The sequence below is a fragment of the Brachypodium distachyon genome, chromosome 2 (assembly GCF_000005505.3).
Source record: "Brachypodium distachyon strain Bd21 chromosome 2, Brachypodium_distachyon_v3.0, whole genome shotgun sequence".
Lineage (NCBI taxonomy): Eukaryota > Viridiplantae > Streptophyta > Magnoliopsida > Poales > Poaceae > Brachypodium > Brachypodium distachyon.
In genome coordinates, this window is record NC_016132.3 from 4,926,493 (window position 1) to 4,948,016 (window position 21,524).

Consider the following 21,524-nt stretch of genomic DNA (forward strand, 5'->3'; position numbering starts at 1 on the left):
GTTGTGCTGCTTGTCTTGGCTCTCGCTGCGGCCGTTTTGTTTTGCTGCCATCTTAAGCTAGCTAAGCCACCACCCTGTCTCGAATCGATCATGACGGGGGGTTTCTCTTATCGACCTCTTCCTCTGTTTTCTTTTCCTCTGCGTCACCGGCGAGAGGGAGAGATAAGGACGTGGTTTAGCTTGGCGTGGCGTAATCATACTCGCGCTTTCCCGCGGCCGGGGCAGCATGCATGCATGATGAGCAGGGCGAATAGCATATACTAGCAGCCATCGATCGATTGATGGCAACGGAAGCGCCGCACGAAGGCAGCGGCTTGGTTTGGTAACAAATCTTTCATGTCTTCTTCGGCACGGCTCGGGAACGCAAGCTTATTGGGAACGGAAAACACGACGAGAGATAGACATGATCATACTGTTGTTGCTAGTGACGTTTTCCTTTCCTTGCGTTTCACTCCTCCTGTCTTTGCAGTCTCTAGCTACTTGTCGTCACTGCCTATATATCCCTGTGGGAACATATGGCGCCAGTAGGCAATGGTTCAGTAAAGAGTGGGCCTGTTTTTTTTTTACATGCAGAGGTTGACTTCCTGCGTCACGGCGTCAGTGAAGGTAACAGAGGGAACGTGCAGCAACAGAGCGTGTGACAGGCGAGAGCTCTCGTCATGAGCAGATTTGTCTTTTTTTTTTAGGATCGTCCAGAGCAGATGTAGCGCCCATAATCTGAAACAGGCCATACCGTGGAGTATCAAAGCCACGGCCTATGTAGACAGTTTTCACGAATCAGAATGGTAGCGTTCCTTTCTTGTTCCCGGAAAACACATCGGGCACGTTCAGAAACACAGGATCACAGGATACGTATGTACAGCAAGGGAGCCTCTGAATTCTCCGAAACATAAATGTATGTCCAATCAAACTAACAAGCTACCTACAAGTACAACAAAATGCTACAACTTCGGTAGAAAAAGTGGCACAGCTAACGATTCATTTTACCTTCTTTTGCGATGAAGCTAACCGCTGCTTGGAGAAGGCGTCCCTGTTCGAGGTGATATTCAGGTGGAGCTAGCTCGGCTGTCATGTGTTCAGTGGCTGAAGCTAGTGCAGGAGACAGTTTGCTCGACAGGTCATCAGATAGGAGGGCAGGCTTATATCTTCTTGAAGAATGACATTATGTTCTTCCCTTGCTTGGGAGGAGCAGCTTTGGCAGGCTTCTTGGCGCCTGCTGTTTTACTTGCAACATTGCTTCTGTCAGTGTTTGCTGCCGGCTGTGGCTTACTTGGAAGAGTTGGCCTGGCAGCAAATGAAAAGGGCAGAGAATATCAGTAGGGTTCGACTGGATTAGGCAAGTTGATCTGTGAATAAAAACTGATGCACTAGCATAACTTGTTGATGAGCAACAACACAAGATAAGACATCCAGCCAACAGAACATGCTGTCTGACGAGTAACAGCACAAAAAGAGACATCGAGTTAACACAACATGTTGAACTTCAGACTAGGGTCTTGTATGTAACTAGCACAGCTACTAAGAAATTGGATAAAATGTTTTGTAGCAGGCTCGTTTAGAGCATCTCTAGCAGATCCCGTAAGCTGGTCCTTAAAAGCCATATAAGGTAGACCCTAAAACTGTTAAGGTGGCGATTTGCGTCGGCCAGAACAGATCCCTTAAACTAGTGTTATACTTTTACAGTACCGCGTGGGCTCAGACGGATTTGACCGTGTTTGGGTGGTGAAAAAGATATAGCACGCGACCTTTAAACGGGTCGGAGCACTAGATATAGCACGCGGGCAGAAAGTTTTACGGTGATCCCTAAAACTTTTTAAAGGCCGGACTCTTTTAAGGGGTCTGTTCGGGGCATTATTTTTGTGCAAAACCCAAAATATTACAGGTCAGGCTGTATAAGGGATCTGCTAGAGATGCTCTTACTTCATATGCCTGCTATCGTTGTTGTGGCTTTTGGGTCTGGGCTCGGTGGCTGTTGAGTGATTGCAGCACCATGAGCTTTCTGTGATTTAGCCTGTGGGAAGTGTGGTACAACTAAGTAGGTTTAAGCCTGGTGCCAGCCATTAATAATCGGGTTAATTGGATCTATGCCATTATAATTTTCACCGGTTGGAGATATGCCATTACAAAAACTTGACTTGGAGAAAAGCCACTCTAACTTTTTTATACCTCTATCCATGCCATTTTGTCCAATACCATCACGTATATTGTCTAAATACAGATATACATAGCTCTATACAAACAATTTTTTTCCATCCCAAGTCAAACAGTTATATTCCCCTTATTATCCCCCATGCGCTCCTCTATCCTGACCCTAACTTGAATGTTTGAATTTTTATTGATTTTTCTAAGAAGTTTGAATTATGGGCCAAATTTGAATGTTTTGAACGTTTATGGCGCCCGGAAGAGACTCAAACATACTGCCGAACGTTGTAAATAGGGGTATTATACTGCTATACACGCTGAAATACATGTATTTTATGAACAGTAATTGGTCTTAAGTAGACAGAATGGCATAGTTAGAGGTATAAGAAAGTTAGAGTGGCATTTCTCCAAGTCAAGTTTTTGTAATGGCATATTTCCAACCGGTGGAATAGAGAGTGGCATAGATCCAATTAACCCATAATAATCGGATTACGTCAGGTTTTCTTCATTTATCCACAAGATTGAATTTTTTTTAGGACGCAAACTATGTTAATGTTAACATGTCATACTTGAATTCTAGAATAATTCAAGGTTAGCAACCGAACAAAGAGTCATTGCCGCCTCCCACATATTAGTGCTTTCCACTCATACATTAGATAGGCAATGCTTCTATCACAAGTCAACATTCAAGAATATTTCAAACATCTTAATCAAATCTAATGAGATATGGCAGCTCAATGGTGTTTCTATTTTTATCATACACGATAGAATGGTCAGTGGAATTATACCGCCAATTACAAGGAAACTAAATTTCTGGATTACTTCTGGTGTATAATTCTTTCTATCTTTTTGTCTCTGATGAACTAGACAAGACCAGTTTCTAGCTGAGCAGTCTAAATAATTGCTCCATTATCATCAGTAACCACATGGTATCAAACTATAAAATGCAAATAAATAATGAATGCCAACTCTAAAAGTTAGTCCATTACCTGGGTGCAGCATCAGGACTGGTCACATTTTTCTCTGCCTTGTCACTGTCAGAAGCTTCACCCTCCCAGACAACCTCAGTTACTGAAATAGGACATTAGCATATTTTCAGCAAATTTAGAATCTAGTGCACAGAAAACAGGGAAGAATTAAGCAAAATGATCGACTAGAAAAGCTATGATGCAAGTCCAAGTCCAAGCCATGTTAGGACAACACACATTCAGTAGCACGTTCAATTAGGAGAACAAAAAATGTTTGCGGGCTTAGCTACTACTCCCTCCGTTCCATAATTCTTGTCTCAAATTTGCCTAAAATTGGATGTATCTATTCCTAAAAAGTGTCTAAATACATGTAAGATTCTGACAAGAATTATGGAACAGAGGTAGTACTTTTGTCCATAATAGCTTAATCATTACCGAAATAAAGGCACAATATTATAACTATTCAGCAAAAAGGTCATTGACACCATCATAGTAGAATAACTCAAAGGTTAAGTTTCAAATGTTTGTTTTTGCACAGCAAACAATATAAGCATAACTAAGCAGTGCATAGTTTGTTTCAAAGGCTCAGAGTATTAATGTACCTTCTCTCCCTCGCTCATCTATGCGTGTCTTCAAAACCTTCCTTCTTTTTGGTGCGTCTGAAGCAGTCTCAGCAGCGTGATCCTGCTTATTATTGCCATTGGTAGGCGGATCTTTGCTCTTTTCTTTTAAGGTAATTCCAGATTGGTTGATAGTGTTGTGACTTTTGGTTTTACATTCCGAAGTAAACTCAGAATCTGTCCCATTTGTAACATCTTTCACGTCATTCACTATCTCCTGTTTGCCTTCCAATTTCTTCTTCTCTGGTTTATCATCTTGAGAAGATTCTGTACCAGGTTTTGTGACACATTGTTTTGGTGGCTCCGGAGATGCAATGGCTGTAACATTGTCCTCCTCCTCATCATCTGAAAGATCAAAGACCGCTCTTCTCTTTCTGTTGCTTGCACCTCCAGAAGCCCGCTTGTAGTGTACACTTTGTTCATCATCACTGCTATCAGCATCTGCTTCTTCTTTTGCACATATCTGTGCATCAGCTGTCACTGAACATATTAACAGCATAAGAATTTCAACACTGCGGTATACTTTATATGTGAGAATTAATTTACATGACTAGATATATAATGAAAATTAGCAGCAAGAAAGTACAACAACATGAGTTAAAGTATGAGGTCTTGTGAGAAATACCAGCAACACTTGGTAAATCTGTAGTAGCATTAGTGACAGCTGGAGCCTTGGGTTTTGCTGATGCACGGCCCCACATGGTAGCCAGGGATCCACCATTACTGGGCAGAGCCTTTCCGTTCTGAGCTTTGGCTTTATTTGCATGTATAGCAATTGATGGTTCTTTGACAACAGGAGCATTGGCTGTTTTATCCAGGACTGGGATATTATCCTTCTCAGCCTTATTACTTGTTTCTTTCTTTGGACTTGATGGTCCAGGTAGACCTGGCTGTCGACCAGCCTTATTACTTGTTTCTTTCTTTGGACTTGATGGTCGAGGTAGACCTTGCTGTCGACCAATAACAGATTGTTCTTTTGGAGCACTACTAGGTTTTGACAGTGCAGCTACTGCAGCAATATTCGTAGGCTTTGGGGGCACTGAGCCCACATGCTTCCCTTTGGTAGTTCGCTTGACAAAAGAATTCAAAACACCACAAAACCTGCACGAGAGTTGAGAAGCTATGAAATTCAGAAACCTGATTAGGGAAATAGGTGGCATGCATGTTTTTTCATATATATTGAGGAAAACATTGGCATGGGTAAAACACAAAATATGCATCAGGAGGTACTCTTTAATATTCTTATGTTTTATATAACATCCCTTCCCCTTTCTTTATCTCACTCATTTCATACTATTCTGATCTCATCGCGTCTTCTACTACATATCCTTCCTAAGCATGTCTACATATTGGGGTAGAGAGGAAAGCAAGGCAAGGAGATTAAAATGAGCAATACCTATTATCTCTCAAACAATTTTCTTCATCAAATGGCTGATTGAACAACTCCTCTGCTTGCACAAATTCAGGATTCCAAAGTACGGCAGTATCTTTTGGGATACAAGCCTGGACACTGTAAACCTGAACTGAACAAGAATCCTTAAACTCTTGCCTTGCTTCTGCATTGCTCAAGGAAAATAACTATTTAGAAGAGAAGACTGGCACTTAGTATCAACATATGACTGGAGAGTAGAGAGGCAAATACTCTAGATTTAGTTTTGAATTCTAACAGGCATTTAAAATAACGGGAGTAATATAAGTTGAGAAACTGCACGGTAAAAGAAACTGTTGTCCCATGCTACCTTCAAGTTTATGTCCTGAAGTGAGTTTTACACAATAATTTTGCGGGTTATTCTTTAACCACCCAGATACACTGTAAATCACTTGGTGATCAGTTCCATGTTTCTTGACGAACTCCTGAAGCAGCCTGAACAGAACTAAGGCCTAGTTAGGTGCGAACATGATGCTACAGTTATTAGATGGAAAATTGAATATCCCAAGAGAAGAGTGAACATCACCTCTTGGCATCATTTGATGATACAGAAAAATTCCGACTCAGCCATTTGTATGAAATCTGTTAGAAGAACAGATGTAGAATGTGGGAATGTTAACCACCATGTAAAAAAAAACATACTCAAATACTCCCTCCGTTCCTAAATTCTTGTCGTGGTTTTAGTTCAAATTTGTACTAAAACCACGACAAGAATTTAGGAACGGAGGAAGTAGTTGTAAACAATTACAATGCACTGAAGAATGGTCAATGGGGCAACCACAAAAGAAGCAACATACGAAAAATCTCAAGTGACATGAGAAAACATCGATTCACCGCATGGAGCTTGAGTAACAAATTATGGTTTAATCACTCTAAATTCTAAAGTACTCCCTCCGATCCTAAATTGTTGTCGAAATATTACATGTATCTAGACGCCTTTTAAGAGTAGATACATTCATATTTGGGCAAATTGGAGACAAGAATTTAGGATCGGAGGGAGTATGAATGTACTCACAGAAAAAAGCAGTCTCATTGGATACTTCCTCGTAACTATCTATCTGAGTTTTTGCATGCTTAAATATTTTAGTCAGTTGAAAACTGAGCAGACTAACAAACTCAATCCTCGCAGAGAGGATTACAGCAATTTTAGATAATCGTCTATACAGAAAAATTCAATCGTGTTTGCTACAATCCATACAGAAACTGTGCCTCAGTGGAAATACAAAATATTTTCATGAAATTCCCCCCACGCAATCAGACCTTGACCCGGAATGAGCCACTAACAAGGGCAAAAAAGAAAAATCACCAGAAGGTTGCACTTCAGAGCAATCGCAGCCCTAACTCACACCAGTCGCACCAACCGAGCCCCAAAACACAACACGACCAAAGGACCCCAACAAATCGCGTCTACCCTAAACACCCCACGCAGAGAAACCCCGCATAGGCAAGCAATACGAGGCGAAATCGGACGAGTGAATCATGGGAGCGGCGATTGGGCCGTCAGAGCGGGGGGAAATTTCCTGTAAGTTACCACGCGGAGCTGGTCGGAGAAGAGGGCGTGGATCTGGGGCAGCAGGTCGAGCAGCGCTCCGTCGGCGGCCGCGGCAGCCATCGTATGGTGCCCTCCGTTCCCGATCTAGGACCCTCGCTAGGGTTCCGAACTGGGGCGGCGCGAAAGTGAAGACGAAGGAGAGCGTGGCGCGGGATTGGATTGAGGCGCGCGGGGGGCGGTTTTCCCGCCTGACTCTATTTTGTTGGCGCGGGCCGGAGCCGTGGTTGGGTGGGCCCCACACCGGCGAACGGAGGCCGAAGACAAACCGTGCATGAGATGAGCACCACGGGGACCGAAGATCCCCTGCCGTAGTCGTGCTGCCCACTTTATCCCATCCGTCCATTTCCCCGTGAACGGACCAGAACCGTTCTACAAGCACACGAATAATACGGTAAATACAAGGGTATAAACAATGGTCGATAAGACTGTCATTTTCATTTGTTTCATGTCGTTTAGATAAGTTAATAAAACATGTTATACAATGGATCATCTTTTATTGCCATATCTTACAATTAATGTCTAGATGAATAAAATTAATCAACTTTGTGTTAAGAAAAAGTGAAATCTAGTGTAATGGAAATTTGCATTTTCTTTACCACATCTTTAGAGATCATCTCTCAACTACATGACTTTTTCACCTCTCTTCCAAGTCAGCAATTATCTTACGTGGCATCTTTAAAAAAAGGCTGACGTCACCCATTGTACACGATTAAGATATTATTTATCCTTAGTCAAACTACTTAAGTTTTGACCAAATATATTAATATCTTTTTTGGATGATGAACTGACAAGTGTTCTGTCTTTGGGAAAACAACACTTGCAAAGGTGCAGACAACAACATCAAAGCAAAAATCCGATACTACAACTTAGAACAATGAACTTTTCTTTCGCGAGGGGACTAAACACTAATACCTCCGTTCCATAATTCTTGTCGAAATTTTACATGTATTTAGACACCTTTTAGGAATAGATACGTTCATTTTTGGGCAAATTTGAGACAAGAATAATGAAACGGAGCGAGTAACTTAGTAAAACTGAACCCTGTAAACAAAAAACTTGCGAACAACAAACAGGGGGCTAATCTTCAGTTCGAATCTCTGCCAGCACGACTGCTTGACTTGAAATAAACAAACACATACAAGAATTAAATCTCATTTCTATACCTGGGATGCATAACTAAACAATTGTCCTATAGAAACAAACAGTAGCTTAAATAAAAGGTGGTTGATTTTTTGTAAGCATCTCCCTGAACACCTTGTATCATACATAAAAGAAGGTGCTTATATATGTGGGTGTTTGAGATGTCCACAAAATATTGCAATCCTAATTCAACTACGAAGTTTCATGGCACAACATCGTCTAAAAGAAGGTTTCATGGCACAGGCATAACATGGCAATAACACACGCATGAAATATTTACCAGGTCAACCACAGTCAAGTTGTTCAGTTCTTACAAAACGCAAGGTCCAGTATGACGGACAACATGGTTCAAATAGTATAAAGTTCAGTTCTACCCAGAAAGGTGGCTGCTAATATATCTAGAAACCCAAATCATTTTGTTAGACATGCTAAGCTTGTTGAATGCTGTAGCAGTTGCAGGATTCTCAACCAAGTGAGCATAGTAATGGGTAAGATATGCCTCTTGAAATCCAGGGAGAACCATCAAGTTACCCCAAAGGTCTTCAGGGACATCTGTATCTGAAGAACCGGACTTCTCTATAGCTTTGGTAAGGTCATCAAGGCGAGTCATCAGATGTATCAACTCATCGTCAGTGTTTAACTTAGCCCTTTTTGGTGCTTTACTGCTTGAGGAATCACCAGTGTTGCCCTCTTTGGGAATAGGAAAAGGCAGTGTAAACTCTTCAACAGCTGCAGCAAAAGTGTCACTTTCTCCATTGGCATTTTCTTCCTCAGACACGCTAATATGTCTAGAAACCCAAATCATTTTGTTAGACATGCTAAGCTTGTTGAATGCTCTAGCAATTGCAGGATTCTCAATTAAATGAGCATAGTAATGGGTAAGATATGCCTCTTGAAATCCAGGGAGATGCATCAAGTTACCCCAAAGGTCTTCGGGGACATGTGTATCTGAAGAACCAGACTTCTCTATAGCTTTGGTAAGGTCATCAAGGCGGGTCATCAGATGTATCAAATCATCGTCGTTGTTTAACTTGGCCCTTTTCGGTGCTTTACTGCTTGAGGAATCACCGTTGATCCCCTCTTTGGGAATAGGAAAAGGCAGTGTAAACTCTTCAATAGCTGCAGCAAAAGTGTCGCTTTCTCCATTGACATTTTCATTCTCAGTCACATTGGCAACAAGAGGCTCATAGTTTTGGCCGTCTTCCCACATTTTATCGGCAAGAGCTTGTCGGAACTCAACCATGTGCCTATGGTCATGTGCTTGCTCCCTTTGAGAACTAGGAGAATTAGGTGCCCAAGAACTCTCTGGTAGAATGAAACAGTCAGTGCCTTGGGAAAGAATCCAGTTGTGGAGGATGACACAAGCTATTACAGCATCTGTTTGAGTAGCAGGGGGAAAGAATGGGGCTGCATCGTCGAGAATTTTAAATCGCCGCTTGAGTGATGAGAATGCACGTTCTACGGTCACTCGTAGAGATGAGTGCCTAAGATTGAACAATTCCCTTGCATCTTGCGCAGGGTTGTTCCCCCACTCATTCAAGTAATATCTCACCCCGCAGAATGGTGGCAGAAATCCAGGTTTGGCTCCATATCCAGCATCCACTAAGTAGAATTTACCTAACATGTCAGGAACACATATTATCCTAAGGTGGTATTGCATAGTACCAAGTAGTAATAACTCTAAATGGGCATATAGTGCTAGAAAGAAAAGAAAAATTACCTTCAGGAACACGTAAGCCATTCTCGCACTCAATTGCATCCATTAAAACGGCATCATCATGTGCAGACGCATCGCAACCAGCCAGCACATAAGTGAAGCGAAGGTCAAAATCAATGGCCGCGATCACATTTTGTCCTGCAGATGACTTCTTACCACAGAAGGCTGCCTCCATGTTTTTACTGACAGAAGCTTGTATCTGTGTACTATCAATGGCTCCAACACAATCCTACATGAACAGATCCACCACGAAAAAATAGTAAGTACACAGTTTTTACCCTACAACTAAATAATATAGGTGTTCATGATCATACCTTAAAGTATGGGTCCCATCTTGGGTTGCCAGCAATTTTGGTTGGGGTCTCCAATGACGGCGGCCTAATAAGCTCATCCCTTAGCTCACCTATGGCATGGAGGACTAGTCCAAAATAGCGACTAACTGGTTCACCGGACCTATTAAAAATAGCACCTACTTCCCTATTCCTAAGGTTGTGCCCTACTGTAATCAAGAACATGGCAACTTGCTCCTCAATGGATATATGGATGGTATCATGGAGCAAAGAGCGCTCCCTCAAAACTTGACACAAGCGGAAGAAAGGAGCCCTCATAAGCCTTAGCGTTCTCAGACAAGTTATATCATCCTTGTAAATCTGATTATTTAGGAAGGCAATTCTGTTCTTGTCCCTCTCCTCTATTGGGCCATAGGCAACACTCTCTTTCTTCCTCTTTGGTCTAGACTGGACATACAACGTAACCATACATGAAGCCACGGATGCAGCGGCCCTTATAAGCATCATCCTTCTCCTTCTAAGCTTATCATTGTTCATCTGCAATGCGTTTTGGACAAGTGTAGGAAACATGTTATGAATAGTAAAGAACAGTACCAATATAGAAGAACGTCGCTAACAGCTACTTAAGAGCGTCACATGCTTATCAAATAGGAGTAATTGGTATTTTATGGCAATCCTTGCATGGCCATGAGTGGTTAGCTTATAGCAAAGTGAACTTGCAGCAGCACTTAAATCTTAAATACCAGTTCATGGTTGGGTGCAGAAATGTTCTGAACAATGTGAAGGCACACTTTCTAGTAGTACACAAAGAAAGTCAAAATTCAGATACGTTACCCTTGCAGACACAAAGTTATTCTCCATCAATTGTCAGTCGAGGGTACAATCGAAGGATTTGGATTCCACGCCTTCGGTTGGAGCAACGGGTGCAGACTCTACGGGACGAGAGTGGATTCGGGGGAGCAGCAGAGAGGATGGGCGCTGGCTAATGCGTGAGCGAGAGGGGTAGCAGGAAGGGGAGCTGAACAGGCCGTCACGGGCCGCCTGCGGGGAGAGGTTAGGGCTAGCGGTCGCCCCTGGTCGCACGGGAGAAGGGATGGGCGAGGGGAGAGGAGCAGCAGTGGAGCAGCCGGTGCGAGTAGAGCAGGGGGGAGCGTGGCACATGGCGGTGGCCACTGGCCGCCGTCGGCTGGGCTCCGGTCGCTGGGTGCAGAGGCGGGCTGGCCGCTCCGGTCGCAGGACCGGGCGAGGGTATGGAACCCCCTATTTCCTGGCTCAGATCGGCAAAACGTTTCTGTGGGTTCTTTATTTCTTTTCTTTTTTTTTGCGGGTAGTGGGCTCTTTATTTCGTGTTTTTGTTTTTGCGTTCAGAAGTTCTCAAATTTGTGCAAAAAAGCGTGCAAAAAGTGCAATACTACTGCATATGCTAGGAGTATAACATGAAAATCTGTTAAAAATCATATGATTATATGTTGCCAATGCAAGATACGGAGTACAAAAATTTGCTTCGTCGTGACTGCTGAGTTTTTGTTTTGTTTCATCCATCAGAGCGACAGGGCATCCGACCCATCAAAGCAAAAGGCCTGATCAGCTAACTGAACAAAACTAGCAGTAACAGGACCTAACGGCAGAGTCAAGCAAGGCTCCCATCCAGAATCTGTCTGTTGTTTACCGATCTTCCAACCTGAAGCCGCAGCGCCAGCCACCTGCCGCTTTTCATATCTCACTAGCTACTCGCTCGACTAGCTTTGCCCCTCAGGGCAGCTGCCTTCTTTTTCTCCTTCGCCTGTAAAATGTCCCAGTTATCAATCCACTTGCAGGCGGAAAACATGACCGCCACCGGTTCATGTAACCGAACATTGCGGAAACAAGCATTGTTGCATTCAGTGAAAGAACAAGCATTGCCTCTAAAAAGAAAAGAAAAGAAAAAAAAGAAGCATTGTTGCGCGCCTTCCAAATAGCCCAGAACACCCCAGCAACTCGTACACATTTCATCTGCTTCGACTTACTATTCCAAACCACCAACCATTGTTCAAACAGCTGCGCTGCTGCGGCATAGTACCAGGGGCATGAGGTTTAACCAGTTATTAGCAGCAGAACACAAGCCATTTCCTTTAACAGTCTCTGGCTTAGAGAGGGAAAGTAGGGTGCTAAATTCTGCAGATTGTCTTTATTTCAATTACCAGGAGCTAGATTTCACCGATGAATATTGCGTTGAAGAAAATCATATCAAACTTATGTTTATCTTTTACTGATGAATATTTCAGTGGAAGATAGCAAGGCATACAATGACTGAATAATTGTGAAATGGGAAATACTAAGAGAATAAATCGAGCTTAGGAGATGTACTTCTGACTTGACAGTGCAAATCTGAAGAAAGGCAAGGAAAAGGTGCCAGCTGCAATGTGCAGCGAATATGCCCAGATATTCAAGTGCAAGTGCAGAACCCAAATTAAATACTCACTCCGATCCATAAAAAGTGTCGCCCACTTAGTACAAAATTTGTACTAACTTAGTACAAAATTGGCGACACTTTTTTGGGATCGGAGGGAGTACCTAGCTAACAACCTTGTTACATACTTACAGTTAGTGTAGAGGCGGTCCATAGATGTGACTTCAAAGGATGGTACACAGACGTACACGTACTGCGGGCCCAATCCAAACAAGAAGATTCAGAAGAATACTCCACATTCTTCAGTCTGTTCTCTGGCATATCCTGAGCAGGCATCAGCATCCCCAGAATAAGCTTACACTGTGCAAGTTGTCAGCCATCTATAAATTCGGTGCACAGTCAGATAGCCTAAGCAAGTATAGGAGGTAGGAACAACCAAACAAGTGCTGAATAGAGAAATATTGTGGGCTCTGAATAACAGGGCAGTGCTCCCTCGGCAGAGTACACAACCAGATGCAGGGAAAGCAATGATCTGCAGCCCTGCTCTGGCTCTGCCGAAGGAGAGCTGCCCTGCCATTCAACAGCACAAGCGCCATATGCATATTTCCCCTCTATATCCGAAAAGGAATCGTTGTATAGTATATATATATATATATATATATATCTATCGTGTGTGTGTGTGTGATGAAGTTAAAAGAAGTGTGTTAGAATCCTTCTGATTGAAGAGAAGTACTTCACTAATCATTGGCATAGGCATAGCTTATCAAGTAGCTTTGGTTTCTGTACACTGTACAGCATCGGCATAGCTTATCAAGTGTCTTTGGTTTCTATACAGTGGCATCTTGAGTAGGGATGCAAGTGGGATTCTGCTTATATCCCCGCTGCTAAGTCATCTCCAAATTCACAAGTCAAATATGAGCACTATATTTGACTAGTGGATTTGGAATTTGACTTATAAGCGGGATCCCCCTTGCATCCCTAATCTTGAGTTCTCATCTACTAGATCAACAGCTTGAGTTCAGTTTTTGAGGGTCACTTAGAGAACCAAAGAATGATAATCGAAGATTTGGATCAGAACATTTTGATTGGGCTGATTAAGGAATTGTAAAAAATCTGACCATGGTTCAAACAAATGGACAGTTTCACAGCCTCCTGGTTTACAAATACATGCATAGAGACTCAATGCTCCTCTAGATTTGTGCACTTGTTAGATCATCATCACCAATGTTGACAGGGCTCTGCCTCATATAGGCAGGTAATTGTTTATACGGACATAAAACCACACAATATCCTCTTAGATGACAGATTCAACACTAAACTTATCAACTTTGGGCTACCTAAGTCGATCGAGATGGATAGAGTCGAGGGATAGAAATAATGAGAACACCTGGATGTATGTTGCTTGAATTTATGACTTCCCTAATCACAGAGAAGGTTTGGATCAATCGGTACAAAGATCACGAGAATGCACCAATAAATTTTCTTTAATAAACTGGACAATCATACCATGAGCAGCGGAGCCTGACCATGCTTTGGCAAGGCAGAAACCCCACTTCGCTTCACTAGAAATTAATGAGAAAGCAACACTAATGTTTTCAATTTACAACAAGTAAAACAGCTCAAAATAGTCAGAAGGCAATTAGACAAGCAGAAAACCTAAACAAATTGACAGTAGACGACGAGGCATCTGATAACTTGTGGTGAGAAGTGAGTTACTGCATCAACCATAAACCCCGAAAGACTACCTGAAAATGGAGATCTGTGGGATGGTGCACTTCATACATAGGAATTATTGGTAGAGAAGTTGTGATGATGCACAGAGAAATCGGCTGTAATGCTCTACTGCTAACCCACCAAGAGAAGCTGATGCACATAATCCTTTCTGCAGCAGAGACCCCACTTGTCACTATAAACGTAAAACAGGCCAACTTAATTTCTAACCAAAATGAGACTCTAATGCTAGCTCTGGTCTCAGGATGAACTTATATCTCACCAGAAAATAAGCAGAGATTACCTGACAAGAGAGCTAAACAGGTATTGTGGCAATTTTGAGATTGGTCCCTAATATAGCGCTTTACGATGTATGAGGCCATTCGGAAAACCAATACTTGCTATCACACTTTTTTTAACTATAAGAGATGCGCGATTGCAACCTGACAGTATATAGATACATATTTTGAGACACCAGAATGCGACCTTCGGGGGTCGAACCCCAGTGGGCAGCCAGCACACCTTGTTGGGCTGGCCACCCAAGCTGAGCTCAGTTCACCTTGCTATCACACATAGAACTATAGGAGTATGTTCCTTTTGCGTACACCTCATTTTGGAAGCTATTGTCCCAAAGCTGGCATGAATATATTTAATTTTCTTATAGGAGGCATGAATATCTCAAGAGATAGCGGTGCAGAGCATCAGATCAGGAGATCTGTGAGATATTCCTCACTGAAGTGCAGCTTGGATCCAAACTTCAAAGATACAGAACATATATTTTGAATGCCTGTACCTGGCCTGAAGGATAATATGGCCCATTCTGGTCCAAAAGACATGTTCTCAGCATGTACTTGTGCATGCTACAACTTCATGCATGTAGACTTAAAGTTGAATATGTGGTCAAACAGACTCTGGCAAAACCAAAGAGAGAAACAAAGATAAGGGACAACTCATATACATTCGGCCTAATCAATGGCATGGTTTTAAGTGATAGCCAAAATTCTGAAGACAATTACTGTCTAGAGCAAAATCTTATTGTAACTTTGTAGCATCTCATATCAGCTCTCTCCACTGGACTAACAGGCACAGGAGATAAAAAAAATGGATGACTTAATTTTTGCCAGAGAGAGAGATGTCCTTGACTTCGAATTGTGGAACAACAACATATGTTGAGTTGTGGACACATTTAATATCTAGCAGTTTAGCTAGCACATGAACAAATGGTTTAGCACAGGTGACAGATGGCCCTATGTGACGTTTTGATGCATTGTCATGAAGCATTGCTACTGTAGAACTGCGCAATCAAAGAATTTTAACAATAGAGAGAACTGCAAGTCATATCATTGATGGTGGAAAAATGGCCCACCGTTATCATTACAACTTTAGACAGCAAGAGATGCGTGTGTACGATTAATACAAGAGTTCCATGAGAATACCTTTAGGTGTGGTAGCATATTCTTCAGCATATCCAGAACAGATCACTTAAGTGGTCTCTACACTATAAATTCTCTGCATGAGGACTGAAAGGGCTTGATCCAACAGGTGTGATATTGAGAAGTGTGGGGTTTGTGAATTACAGTGCAGTTCTCCCCTGTCAGGGAGACCAAGCAAGATGACATCATGCTTCTGTAGTCCTGCCAAGGGAGAACTGCCCTGCCATTCAACGCCGCAAAATCCTCCTCCTTCGTCCTGTACATTCATGTTATGTGTGAATTCATCATTGTTTATGCTTGCCATGGTATATTTTCCTCCCACTATCATTGCAGTCTCAAGAGGCAACTAATTACCTACATGCATATGATGCCATAGTAACCATATTGCCATATTGGAGTTTAAACTTGAAAGCCCGTATTTATTTCTTATGCACATAAATAATTGTTTTATTACTCTACTGCTGCATCCACTAGCTGCTTAGATAGTAATATTAAGCTAAGTATTTATACAAAATTAGAATGTGATATTGACTTCATAATGAAGAAGTGAGTACTTACCCACCGAACAAATCAAATGCTTCACATCACAAGAGCGAGGCTTGCACCAAGTCAAGTGTTACTAATGTCTGGTCAACCAACCAAAGCACTTGGCCAATTTCTGTAAACCTTAAAATGCCAAAACAATGGGCTAAATTAAGCATCATTATGTGCTGCAATCATGACATAATTTCACAGGATTTTAACTACTCCCTCCAGCCGGAATTACTTGTCGAAATATTACATGCATCTAGACACTTTTTACACATAGATACATCCGTATTTGAACAAATTTGAGACAAGTAATACCGGTCGGAGGGAGTACAATAAAAATTCCACTCTATCCAGACAACTTTAGCAATACGCTAAAAGAACAACAGATGCAAGAAGGTAAGTTACCTCATATTGCTCTCCCCGTACCCAGGCAAGATGACAATCCACGGAGCCACTTTTATATTTAAATAAGAACACTTCAAAAGCTGCCCGAGAACTTAATCCCACACTACGATACTTCTACTACCAAAATACGAGGTTTCTCTGAACAAGGGAGGTTTCGATATCTGACCCAATGTCTTCCGTAGAGGCCAATGAACATGATAATACCATATGGTCGACCAACAGTGTCCTTACCCTCCGCCGGTGGCACCAGATCAACGAAACCCTAACTCCGGCGCCACCACTGAGGAAAACTGCCCGGCGGACGGGCGGAGTTGCCGGACTTGGGTGGTGGAATGGAAGCCGCCGCTTCGGGTCGACTTGTTCTGAATACGGAGGTAAGCTGGGCCTGGGCGGATCTGGACCTTTCAATTTTTAATCGACGGTCCACGCACCCGTGCCCTCTCAGCTTAGGACTTTAGGACTAGGAGGGGTTCTTTCCCTCAAAAAAAAAAAGGAGGGGTTCTGTGCCCCTGCGCCGACGGTAAGGGTGGAAACGCGACATGTCCGAGACAGGAGCGGCGGCGGGGGCTTCATCGACGGAGCGGAAGCCGCGGCGGCTGCGGGGGCATAAGAAGGGCGCAGTCACCTGCTGCGTCGCGTCCTCCGCCCGCCCGGGGGTCGTCGTGTCCTCCGGCGAGGTACGAGCTTCAACTAGCTCTCTCCGAGAAAAAGGCTATGCCGTTCCATACTTCCATGGCTTCGCGTCCCGCTTGTGACTCGCCCGGAGGACCCTGTGTCCGAACTGCACCTAGTTGCGGTAGCATGGTGCCTTTCGCTGAGGACGCCGGTCGAACACCTCGTCGGCGCTAGCTGGTGGAGTGGCCAAATCTCGTGGCTCGACTGCTGCTTACTTGCAATGCTGTAGTAGTGTAATCTTGGCAATGAAAAATCCGGTTGCTTCACTTTGGCTTTGTCAGTGGAGCCTGTGGTCATCTGGTGTCGTGCTCCTTGAGCTTTAGCAAGGAGCCGTTGCGCTAGTTTGTTTGACACTGCCACACTAGGTAGGCAAACAGTGCAGCCAAGTGGCGTTCTTTCTTCTCTAGATATGTGTTAAGCTTGTCGCGGCAGGATCGACTGGACCGTCTTGTAGATCCCTTCTACCGCTGTACTGAATGCGATGGCCTTATCAATCAGTGCCCTGGATACGTTGTGAGTATCCAATGGCCTTACCTTATGAACAAAGAAGGCTAAAACATCCATTAGCGGTCGCCTCATCTTCACTTGGTGGGGGGGTCTGCAAGGAGCGCAACCGGAGGATCTTCAGGAGCTCACCCTTGCGTGTTCCTCGGACCTGGGAGACTAGGGTTTCCTGCTTACTTAAAAACAAAGTATCCAATGGCCTACTTCATGGTAGCACGCTTTTTTGCGAACCGGGTACATTTTAGTTCGATGCCCCACAATGAATTTCTCAACATTTGCCTTCCACAGAAATATTGTCAATGCTCCATTTTCAGTAGAAAGTACCAGTAGGATGATGAGAAATGCAATGCAACACAAAATATTGATGAAGGTACTAGGAAATTATGGTATTATTATGATCCTCAGGCCAGTAGGTGCTTTCCTTATGCAGGCCTTCTTTCCATTAGTCTGAATGTTACAAATGATACATTTTCTTTTTTAGAGAGGCAAATGATAAGTTACTAACTGTGCGTACACCTGGTCCTTTGGGATAATTTTCCATGTCCTAAACTTCTAATAGTTTATTATTCAACCTTAGGATGGATGTCTTTGCTGGTTTGATTTGCGCACAAAAGATGTGCTCTTGACCATTGAGGCGACAAATAAGGCTATTTCTTCCGTCTGTTTTAAAGCAGGTCAACAATGTCCTCCCAAGCATCTCAAAAAGTTCATCCCATTATTTGTAGGAAATGAAAATATCACACGCATTGACATACTTTGTTTTCCTTCCATAGGAAATGAAGATTTTGTATATGTATCTGCTGGAAATGAAATTTTGTCCTTCGATGTTCGCATGGTAAGTTGAGCACACAATTAATATTTTTGTTACTTGTTCAAGATTTATGTTCCGCATTACTAGGACACGTCTTTTGCATGAGTTTTGATTGGTAATATGATCACAGTGGCTTCATTTCAGGGGTCTCAATCAAAGCCACTGGAGACGTATAACTACAACAGAGAAGAAATCAACCAGGTGTTATGCTATCTGCAATTAGGTCTACAAACGAGGGGGCGAGTTAGACCAAGCTCGGCTCAGGCTGTATTGAAAAACAGGCGATCTTAATTTGACTCGAGCTAGAGGTCCACCTGCAGAATTGGTTCATACTCGGCTTGTAACGATCTCCAGTAGATCTCTAGCCACTGTTGAGCCAGATAAATAATCAAAATATGCCATGATCCACTTGTGTTATGCAACGACAAATTTTCATTCTCCACTTTCCGTATGTGCATCTGCATGTAAAATATTGAAGTATCTCACTTATAGGCTATCGAAGGTAGCAAATTATTACATTCTAAAAGAAAAATATTACAGGGTATTCATTTTTTTTCCATTTATTAAAAGTAGCATACCAACTATGTTAGTTTGAGCTATTTCGAGTTAAATCAAGCGAGCTAATCTTGGCTCGAACTCAGCTCTTTTCCAACCAAGCTACAAAAGTTCCTCATACTCAGCTCATCATTGTTAGAGTCGATCTCGAGTCACACTAAAATACGAGTCGAGTTAGAGCTACTCACGAGCCTTGAGCCTTTTTGCAGCCCTATCTGGAAAGCAAATCCAAATCCATAAAAGTCGTCTATTACAGCGTGAAATGATGCTGCGACCGTGTGAATTTTCTCTTATTATTGGACCTTAGATTTGATGCTGACATAGTAACATTAAACTGAGTCCCACAATGTCAAATCTAAGAGTTCCACATTTTATACAGATTGCTGTCAGCTCAAAAGGCTTTCTTGCTGCTGCAGATGACAGTGGGGATGTTAAGGTTAGAAGATGTTTTTTAAATAATATAATCAAGTCATTCTAGGTTCAAACTTGCTGGTTTTATATATGCTTTTGCTTTGCTTGTAAGTCAAGAAGGATTAAAACATTAATTTTGAATTGCAAGAGGACTGTTGGATGACTTCTTAGATCTAGTGTCCTCTAGTGGCTAGAATGTTCAAGTTGAAGAAACTTGTATACATGGACGATAAATTCTTACTTCTTTGACATGATAACTCTTCAGTTATTTCACTCTTTGAGAAGTTCTGCTATTCATTTCACAGATTGTCAATACGATGCAAAAATGCTTGTACAAAAGATTGAGGGAAGCCCACACAAGTGTATCCTTATGTGGTTTAGAAGTTCGCTTACCTTTTCATCAAACAACAATGTTTTGTAAGAAGTACATGTTTTGTTTGTCATCATCCTCATTTTAATATGTGGCCTGTGTATGTATAGTTGTTCCTTAGTAATCTTTCGACAGATTTGCAGCAGTGTGCAATTCATTCCTTGGAGACCTTGGACAGGTTCTTGATTTTCCTTTGTTTCGCATGACACTTCGTTTTGCTCCTGCTTCTTGGGTTTTTCAACTAATAACGGCAGAAAATAGTATCTTTTTGTCTTGGATCTGTTATTTCAAAGATGTATTATTGTCACCATTTGGCAGCCATTACTGGTGGCCTCGACTCAAAGCTTGCTGTTTGGGATTTCTCCAAAGGGCGGACACTATTTTCTATTGATTATGGTACCTCCTCCTTCTATTAAAATCATGTATGCAGCTTACATTGCTTCTGCTTCTCCAAAGTGCTACTTATGTCTTGCCTTGATAATAATGCATCCTAGCCATTCCTAGTAATCTTCATATAACTTGCTTTAGGCATGTCAAATGCAGCTCTTATGTGTCTTAGAAAGAAGGGTCACATTAGTGGCTTTACATAGCAGAAAAAAGCTCTGTTCATTTATTTAAAGGCTGTAAGCTCCGTTATTTTCACTTTTGTATTCTCCGATGTGGATCAATAAAAGTATTTTCTGTTGAATGCCAGGATCACCTGAAATGCAAAATCGCAGTTCTTCGGCTAGTGCAGGGCAATGTCTCAACCCTGCTTTCATTCACTCGGTAGCAGTTTCTGAAGAGGGTGGGTTGTACAAAGTTTGTGCTGTTGCAAGGGGGGATGGTGCAGTTGACGTAGTTGATCTAGAATATGAATTGGCCCCTGCAAAATCAAAAGGCCCTTCTCGGGCAGGAGGGTCGGCCATGAGCTCAAAAGGAACTGATCTGGGGAATGGAAGCAGTAACCAAAGTCAACAGAAAAGAATCCTTCTTGATTACACAATGGGTGGCCATACTGCAGCTGTGTCCTGTGTGTGAGTCCCTTCCTTGACGCTCTTTCTGTGTTCCTTGTGTGACTCTATGTTTCACTAATTAGCTGCTTAACAGAGCATTTTCAGCGTTTGGTGAGAAGGGAAAGTTCCTTGTTTCAGGTGGTAATGATGCATCAGTGAAACTATGGGATTGGTCCAAAGGATTTTCTTCTGAAACAAATAGCAATAGTGAATTAGTGTTGGATATCGATGTGAAGAAAAAGGTTGTGACTTGACCTTCAAATTTGTTTGAGTTCTTATTGGATATCAGCACTCTTAGGAACACCAATACATATATATATGTAGTAGACTTTGTTGGTTATTTTGCAATTGAAATTTCTAGGCTAATACTGATCTCTGGTCCATATGTTGGCAGGTGAACTGGTTGTGTACTGCTCCAACTGATTCAGATAACCTGATTGTGTGCGACACATCCAAGGTGGTCAAAGTATATAATTTCCCGTAGATTGAGAAATGTGTGGACTGTGGCATCATCTGGCGAACAATTTCCTGAGGTGGCAGGGCACAAAATACTCCCTGGCCGTCAGTACCATGTTGGGGACTCCAGTCTCTTGATATGAAGCCAAACCAGTTGCAGCTAGACCGATGAAATGACAGCTCAAGACCATTTTGGTTCTCCTTTTGGCGTGTCATACATGGGACTTAGAGGCTCTACTAAAATTATTATTTTCTACCAAGACACGTTACATTCTACTGAAATTTTGTACTTTCATATGCGGCTAGAATAGACATGTATATCTACCTTCCTTCAGATGTTGTACGGTGGTAGTATGAATGTATGGTTTCGGAATGGAATGATCAGGTTTGTGCTGGTAATCGTGGTTTTCATCAAAGATGG

General features: G+C 42.4%; 3 protein-coding genes across 12 annotated transcripts; 1 reads left to right on the plus strand and 2 right to left on the minus strand.

Moving 5' to 3' along the window:
• Positions 1 to 767: 767 nt before the first annotated feature.
• Positions 768 to 6,974, minus strand: LOC100831421 (protein IWS1 homolog A). Its single transcript, XM_003565179.4, has 8 exons — positions 6,691 to 6,974; positions 5,686 to 5,741; positions 5,470 to 5,594; positions 5,127 to 5,286; positions 4,356 to 4,831; positions 3,713 to 4,210; positions 3,132 to 3,213; positions 768 to 1,284 (listed from the first exon to the last, which is right to left on the minus strand). Exons 1-8 carry the CDS (start codon positions 6,769 to 6,771, stop codon positions 1,140 to 1,142), a joined length of 1,623 nt encoding a protein of 540 aa, XP_003565227.1. The 5' UTR covers positions 6,772 to 6,974; the 3' UTR covers positions 768 to 1,139.
• Positions 6,975 to 8,102: 1,128 nt separating this feature from the next.
• LOC100832632 lies at positions 8,103 to 16,647 on the minus strand. 8 transcript variants are annotated; one of them, XM_024459621.1, is made up of 9 exons: positions 16,327 to 16,647; positions 15,949 to 16,056; positions 15,394 to 15,646; positions 14,751 to 14,868; positions 13,993 to 14,129; positions 12,440 to 12,607; positions 9,883 to 10,395; positions 9,572 to 9,797; positions 8,103 to 9,468 (listed from the first exon to the last, which is right to left on the minus strand). In XM_024459621.1, exons 4-9 carry the CDS (start codon positions 14,791 to 14,793, stop codon positions 8,222 to 8,224), a joined length of 2,334 nt encoding a protein of 777 aa, XP_024315389.1. In that variant the 5' UTR covers positions 14,794 to 14,868; positions 15,394 to 15,646; positions 15,949 to 16,056; positions 16,327 to 16,647; the 3' UTR covers positions 8,103 to 8,221. The 8 variants fall into 8 exon arrangements, with proteins under 8 accessions (XP_024315389.1, XP_024315393.1, XP_024315391.1 ...); XM_024459625.1 differs by lacking the exons at positions 13,993 to 14,129; positions 14,751 to 14,868 and having other exon boundaries at positions 12,440 to 12,571; XM_024459623.1 differs by lacking the exons at positions 13,993 to 14,129; positions 14,751 to 14,868.
• A 140-nt stretch (positions 16,648 to 16,787) lies between these two features.
• On the plus strand, positions 16,788 to 21,519 carry LOC100834783 (WD repeat-containing protein 53). 3 transcript variants are annotated; one of them, XR_001406139.2, is made up of 11 exons: positions 16,788 to 17,003; positions 18,083 to 18,179; positions 18,279 to 18,340; positions 18,461 to 18,517; positions 19,251 to 19,307; positions 19,588 to 19,644; positions 19,788 to 19,830; positions 19,971 to 20,048; positions 20,347 to 20,666; positions 20,753 to 20,889; positions 21,042 to 21,519. XR_001406139.2 is itself a non-coding variant. In XM_003565190.4 (11 exons), the coding sequence occupies exons 1-11, from the start codon at positions 16,866 to 16,868 to the stop codon at positions 21,129 to 21,131; spliced, it is 1,149 nt and encodes a 382-aa protein (XP_003565238.1). In that variant the 5' UTR covers positions 16,791 to 16,865; the 3' UTR covers positions 21,132 to 21,502. The 3 variants fall into 3 exon arrangements, 1 of the variants encoding a protein (XP_003565238.1); XR_001406140.2 differs by having other exon boundaries at positions 20,786 to 20,889; XM_003565190.4 differs by having other exon boundaries at positions 16,791 to 17,003; positions 20,347 to 20,668; positions 20,742 to 20,889; positions 21,042 to 21,502.
• The last annotated feature ends 5 nt before the right edge of the window (positions 21,520 to 21,524 follow it).